Source organism: Protomyctophum bolini (assembly GCF_963924005.1).
Source record: "Protomyctophum bolini genome assembly, chromosome: 11".
NCBI classification, from domain to species: domain Eukaryota; kingdom Metazoa; phylum Chordata; class Actinopteri; order Myctophiformes; family Myctophidae; genus Protomyctophum; species Protomyctophum bolini.
Genome location: NC_137872.1, coordinates 667052 through 674551, shown reverse-complemented (window position 1 = coordinate 674551; position 7500 = coordinate 667052). Strand labels below are relative to the sequence as shown.

General features: G+C 43.9%; 1 protein-coding gene across 5 annotated transcripts in view; it reads right to left on the bottom strand.

The window, feature by feature from the left end:
- Positions 1 to 7500, bottom strand: part of caskin1 (CASK interacting protein 1) — a 132222-nt gene that overhangs the window by 47079 nt on the left and 77643 nt on the right. For all 5 annotated transcript variants that reach the window (XM_080776015.1, XM_080776017.1, XM_080776018.1 and 2 more), the window contains exons 3-4: positions 3306 to 3403; positions 1751 to 1896 (exon numbers count right to left, since the gene is read on the bottom strand). In XM_080776015.1, the coding sequence (XP_080632141.1) occupies positions 1751 to 1896; positions 3306 to 3403 (244 nt within the window). The remainder of the gene's footprint in view (positions 1 to 1750; positions 1897 to 3305; positions 3404 to 7500) is intronic.

Genomic DNA, 7500 nt, shown 5'->3' with positions numbered 1-7500 from the left:
CATTTCCATATTTGGCAGCTTTCGTGCGCACCTGTCAACACAGCACTGTAAAGATGGAACACGCCGGCAAATTCACGATGCCAAACAGTCGTGAGAAGATGCAATAAGACACTCTGGTTGCAATTTCAGGGAGCTAACTAACTGTGCCCCCCCCGCACATCCCCTAATGGGCTGCGCGTGTGTGTGTGTGTGTGTGTGTGTGTGTGTGTGTGTGTGTGTGTGTGTGTGTGTGTGTGTGTGTGTGTGTGTTTGAGCACATCCCCTAATGGGCTGCGTGTGTGTTTGAGCTCAACAATAGCTGTAAATCACCCAAGATGCCAATTTGTGTCTCCGCCACAGTAAAAACCAAGAGTGTTCATTTGTCCATTTTGTGTCTCTCGGGGTAAAATTCTATCTCAGGATTTTGTAAGGATTTTAAGAGAATGGTATAGGCCTGGGAGGGATGCCAAGCTGGTGATGTGTAAAAAAAAATGACCTTCCGAGAGACTTGCCGAATGCTCAATTCACAACGGGCAAAAATAAAACTGTAACGAGGAAATGTGTTGTGATTATTTAACCAACTGTATGAAAATGGAACCATAATGACTAGAAAACACTTTTATATTCAGTTACAGTTATATGTGAAATCCCCCGACTGGTGACCATGTGACAATGAAAATATTCTGCTTTGAAACTCAATAACAATGACATTCTGTCAAGCTAAGCGCGGCGGCAGCTCCATTATGAGCGCTGCAAAAACATATTGCTTTTATCGTCTGCAAAACAAAGACAAAGTTATTCTCCACCGGGGACTGTATTGCTTTTTTTTAGTTTTTCTAATAGGAACAGGAATATGTATTGGAGGCTGTGTACACCGTTTCTCCTCTTCCGTTAAGCCACGGGCAATTTTCCACAGAAAAAGCGTTTATCTTTCACTCAGAGCCAGTGTTGGGGAAGTTACTTTTAAAAAGTAAGGAATTATAGTTATCGTTACTTATCTAAAAAAGTAATTTGTTACTTTACTTCACATTAAATTATGAAAGTAACTACTTTACTTTACTTAAAAAATAATAATATAAAAAACGATTTAAAAGAAGGTTTTTTTGTGATTACTTAATCTCAATTAATCACATTTTAATCGCATATCAATAGGCCTATTTGACCTGATCATCAGTGAGCTTTTTTTCGAATGGATTTGGATACGAGTGAATCAATGAATAGTGACTACATAAGCAGGCAATTAGAAAAGTAGTAATAATAATAGTGATAATATTATTATTTATATAATGCTTCTCTGAGTACTTAAAGACGCTTTTCAAGGGGAACACGAGAAAACAAATAAAAACTACTTTATTAGAGAAAAACTAAGACTATGGAATAAAATAAATGAAAGTGGAATGAGATACTTGTAGCTGGGGAAAGAAATATTCTAGAGGTGTGTTTGAACTTATAGCCAATACACAGTACAGTAAAGTACAGTAAAATGTCATTTTTGAGGGTTTCACAGTGTGTAGAACCAAGTATTTCATTAACTTAAGCCTGATTTATACTTCGTCGTGCGCTGGTGTCGCACAGAGAAAATGCCAAATCTGTAACCCCCCACGTGACGCGTCGCAACGGCTATATGTGGTGAGCTTGTAGATCTGCTATATTTTAGACGTGCGACCCCATGACGCAGGCGTTGGCGTGACTGATTCTCACCACATCATATTCATATTCTCACCACATCATATTCTCATATTCATATTCATATTGATATTCATGTTCTCACCACATCGTAGTGTCCATGCTGCGCTGCCAGATGAAGAGGGATCTGGCCTTCGTCTGATTGGCCGTTGAGTGACGAACCCGACTTCAACAGCATCTTCATAGGCTCCGCCTTCCCCTGCCAGGCGGCATAGTGCAGCGGCCGCATGCCTGCACGCACACGCACACACACACACACGCACGCACACACAGACACACGCACGCGCACACACACACACACACACACACACACACACAAAATATGAGATACTGTCCAAAATGTTCCAAACCAACGCATTGTGGCTGGATGGCAGGATGAGTGACATTACAGTATACGTATGACTTTGTATAACCCATTCTGACCTGAGATCAGATTCTAAAAATGTTCTTCTACATCCTGACAGTTTCCATTCTGACCTGAGATCAGATTCTAAAAATGTTCTTCTACATCCTGACAGTTTCTATGTCAGTCGTTCTTCCATTTTTCAAAAATAGCCAAATCATAACATAAAAGGGGTTCCCGCCCCAGAATGGGATAATCACAGGATAGCAACGGGTGCCTGAGAACTGGATGAGGTGTGGGTGTACAGTACTGTATATACAGTATGTGTGCTCATGTGCAACACTCAAGGACGAAAATAAAAGTATCAAAACAAACCCACGGCGTCTGTCTTTGATAACGATTCGGTACAAAGTTAAAAGTCTTGAACAAAATCAGTAACGTAATTATATACTCAAGGTCGACTCAGCCTTAATACAGTGAGATATTGGAGAGGTTGTCATCGCAGCATCTCACTCTGTAGCAATAATAATAACAATAATAATAATAATGGATTCTATTTATAACGCACTTTACATTCGTGAGAATCTCAAAGTGCTACAGCAATGAATAAAGAAAAAGAACAACACATTAAAAACAGCTACACTACGGCTCTCGTTGGGCACATTGTCGTGAGGTTAGGGTTTGGGTTTGGGTTAGGCATGGTTCTGACAACATGCTACGTCACCATGGCGTTCCCGTCATGTCAAAACTTGACGTCTAAAGGCCTATTCATAGTCTGGATTTTCGGTGGTGAGGTGACCACCGCTCCGGTGGTGAGGTGACCACCGCTCCGGTGGTGAGGTGACCACCGCTCCGGTGGTGAGCTGACCACCGCTCCGGTGGTGAGCTGACCACCGCTCCGGTGGTGAGCTGACCACCGCTCCGGTGGTGAGCTGACCACCGCTCCGGTGGTGAGGTGACCACCGCTCCGGTGGTGAGGTGACCACCGCTCCGGTGGTGAGGTGACCACCGCTCCGGTGGTGAGCTGACCACCGCTCCGGTGGTGAGGTGACCACTGCTCGGAGGTGGTGAGGTGACCACCGCTCCGGTGGTGAGGTGACCACCGCTGTGGTTTGCTCTTCACCGCGGCTCAGTGACGTCATGTTGTAGTTCCCTGGAACCGGGGGTCCCTGACTCCCCGACCTCACTTTGAGAACAACTGCTGTAAGTGTCTGTCTGTCTGTGCGTCTGTGTGTGTGTGTGTGTGTGTGTGTGTGTGTGTGTGTGTGTGTGTGTGTGTGTGTGTGTGCGTGCGTACCTTTCTGGTCCCGTATGTCCACAGCAGCCTGGGACTCCAGCAGCAGAGAGATGAGCTCCAGGTTCCCGTTGAGAGCAGCATGATGCAAAGCAGCAAACCTACAACACAACACATTATATCCATGATGCAAAGCAGCAAACCTACAACACAACACATTACATCCATGATGCAGAGCAGCAAACCTACAACACAACACATCATATCCATGATGCAGAGCAGCAAACCTACAACACAACACATCATATCCATGATGCAAAGCAGCAAACCTACAACACAACACATTACATCCATGATGCAGAGCAGCAAACCTACAACACAACACATTATATCCATGATGCAAAGCAGCAAACCTACAACACAACACATCATATCCATGATGCAGAGCAGCAAACCTACAACACAACACATTATATCCATGATGCAAAGCAGCAAACCTACAACACAACACATTGTATCCATGATGCAGAGCAGCAAACCTACAACACAACACATTATATCCATTATGCAAAGCAGCAAACCTACAACACATTATATCCATGATGCAAAGCAGCAAACCTACAACACAACACATTACATCCATGATGCAGAGCAGCAAACCTACAACACAACACATCATATCCATGATGCAAAGCAGCAAACCTACAACACAACACATTACATCCATGATGCAGAGCAGCAAACCTACAACACAACACACTTTATTTTAGGTTTATAATTTGCAGGAGATTCATTCATTCATATCTCTGAGCAGGAGTGAGGCGTATACCAGTGTCTTTAGGAGTGAGGCGTATACCAGTGTCTTTAGGAGTGAGGCGTATACCAGTGTCTTTAGGAGTGAGGCGTATACCAGTGTCTTTAGGAGTGAGGCGTATACCAGTGTCTTTAGGAGTGAGGCGTATACCAGTGTCTTTAGGAGTGAGGCGTAAGACCAGTGTCTTTAGGAGTGAGGCGTAAGACCAGTGTCTTTAGGAGTGAGGCGTAAGACCAGTGTCTTTAGGAGTGAGGCGTAAGACCAGTGTCTTTAGGAGTGAGGCGTATACCAGTGTCTTTAGGAGTGAGGCGTATACCAGTGTCTTTAGGAGTGAGGCGTATACCAGTGTCTTTACATGTCATTGTCTGTTATCTTTAGCCCATTTTCTCTGAATGGCTTTTTTTCCCCCTCACTTTTCCCCCTCTCCCCATTCACTGCCATTCACAGTGAAAAAAAAGCTGTGGAACTGAGAAACACAGTTTAACTCGTGACTTGCTAGTTGCACGCACACACGCACACGCACACGCACACATGAAAGTCAAAACACGCCATACAAAGGTCAGTAATAATGGCAATATCATGAAGGGATTTAAGAGGATTGCAAAGCATATTATATAATCCACAGAAACCATTACAGTTACAGTATCATCAACTCCATCACTGTGCCATCTGCCCAACATCACACTGACCTGCACTGTACTACAACTCAAGCTCATAGCGCGCCACCGAGTGGCGCGCTATGAGCTTGTAGGTCTGCTATTTTAGAAAAATCGAAGAGCGACTGACATTTTTAGAATCTGATCTAGAATCAGACCAGTGTGTGTGTGTCCAGTGGAAACCTCGTATGAATCTGATCTCAGGTCAGAATGTGTTAAATGAACGTCATCTCCAACGTCATGCAGCGCAACTTACAAATATGCAATTAACTTCTGAAGCAGGTGCTTATATTTAGCAGTTTATAATTCAGCGATTAGTCACCCCCTTTTCTTCATAGCCTGTGTGTGTGTGTGTGTGTGTGTGTGTGTGACAACATCGGGGTGGGAATGTACTTGCTTTGAGGCCCTCCCTGCCGCCCAACATGTCAATCACACACACACACACACACACACACACACACACACACACACACACACACACACACACACACACACACACACACACACACACACACAGTCTGAGTCATACGCTGCAGCTAAACACTGCATCACTCCCTCTGCCTCAACGCACAGTAAAAGTGACAGGTGTCGCTTCACTCTCTTCATTCTCTTGCCCTATTCTCTCTCTCTCTCTCTCTCCGTTCTCCGTCTCTCTGCGTCACGACGCCTGCTGTTTGCTGTCAGGCAGTCTTAAAGAGAGCTCCGAGAGGCGTCTCACTTATACTCTATACAACCTCGGCTTGACAAATCAGTGGAGGCTTGATGTGTTATTATTATATCGGCATGCCCCGTTTCTCTGTGTTCGTTACAGTATACACGATAAGGATGTTGTAATATCTCTGCTATACGTTTTGTATAATACCACCAAAACAGAGTGTAATCATTCAATTTTAACCTCTTTTCAACGTACGTTCACGTGGGAGAAGAATGAAGGATAAAGGTTCTCATCTATATGCAATATTGCATTGTATTATACTCGCATATAGCTTCAGCCACCTAGTGTGTTATCATTGTTATAGAAAGGCTGTGTTTCCTCCCCATCTGTCTGTCTGTGCACGCATGTACCACCAGAGGGTGCTGAAAACAACCTTGGGTTAAACACACATACACACACACACACACACACACACACACACACACACACACACACACACACACACACACACACACACACACACACACACACACACAGTTAGGAGCAGCTTTCCAAGCATTGCTCTCATCCTGTGTGTGTGTGTGTGTGTGTGTGTGCTCTCATTACAACGGGTGTGTTTTAGATGTTAATAATACATCTAAAAACAAGTTAGTTTAGGTTGAAAAAACTGCCACCAAATTGTTGTCGCATCTCGGGCATGCGCACGCACGCACGCACGCACACGCAGACGCAGACGCGCACACACACACACACACACACACACACACACACACACACACACACACACACACACACACACACACACACACACACACACACACACACACACACACACACACACACAATACTAGCCAGGCATACTAAATGAAAGGAAAAGTTCCACACAGCTCAGCTGTGTGCACCTCTATATGTTGCCCTTTACAGTTGGCCCTATTGCTCAGTTGTTAGGTTATGGTTAGGTATAGCTTCCTCCACTACAATCAATTCATATTTTCTTATCCAACAATTCCCAGATGTTACAGTAGCTGAATTTGCTGAGGTCGGCAGAAACATTGAATAAAATACAATACAATGAAAACAAATCTCTCCAAAGTGTTTCCAGAATGTGACATTATCATTTGAACTCCTTAGCAGTTCAACAAGCTCGTAGCGCGGCACCAAGTGCCGCGCTACGAGCTTGTAGGTCTGCTATTTTTGGAGAAAATAAATCTAACTGGGTTAACACATGGAATTCCATAACACGGAGGGGACTGGTATCAGCGCAGGCTGACGTTTCTCTGCCGAGGTGGAGAGTTGCACCAATCTGGACTCTATCTATAGAACCCAAGGTGTGAATCTGTCACCGACAGTGAGAGGCGTGTATATTATGGAAAGAGGCCATATGGAATATGTAAATGTGGAGATATGGAATATAGCCTGCTGCAGTGCTGCTACAGTATATTATGACACCTGCATTTCCCATGGGTTCAATAATGAAGTTCTCTCTAAGTTAAATGTTCACATTTTGTTCTGTTCTATCCTGGCATGTTCCAATCGTATTGACCTCCAAGGTCAAGTGTATCCATTTTATTTTTAATAATCTTTATCCCACGATTGTGTAACCCATTTTTCACCCCTGTGTCAATCATCTAATGTGATCCTGGGCTCTACACACCCTCCACCAACCTAGTCCCCATATATGGGGGACAAGGGGAGAGCAACCTAGTCCCCATATATGGGGGACAAGGGGAGAGCAACGGACTTGAACTCATGCTTCCTTCATGCCTGAGTGTCCAAGTTGCTCCTTTACACCTGACAGGGGGGAGTTTCCCTGGTTGGACGTATAGCGCGTGGAAGGAACACGTTATTCCAACCAGTGTATCCATTTTTATCATGAGTGCATATACAGCAGAATGATAATAGCGACATTCTTACAGTGAAAACGTTTCTCAACGGGTGTGAAATACAGAAATAAGTCAAGACATGCAAGAATAATACACACCATGTACAGTATATCTATGTACGAATAGTTCATTGGTCACTTTTATTTCTATTATTCTGTTCCGTTCCCTTTGCATCATATTGCATTCTTGTATTCTGATAATAATAATTCTATAATGCCTTCATATGAAGCCTACACTGTATGACTAGTCT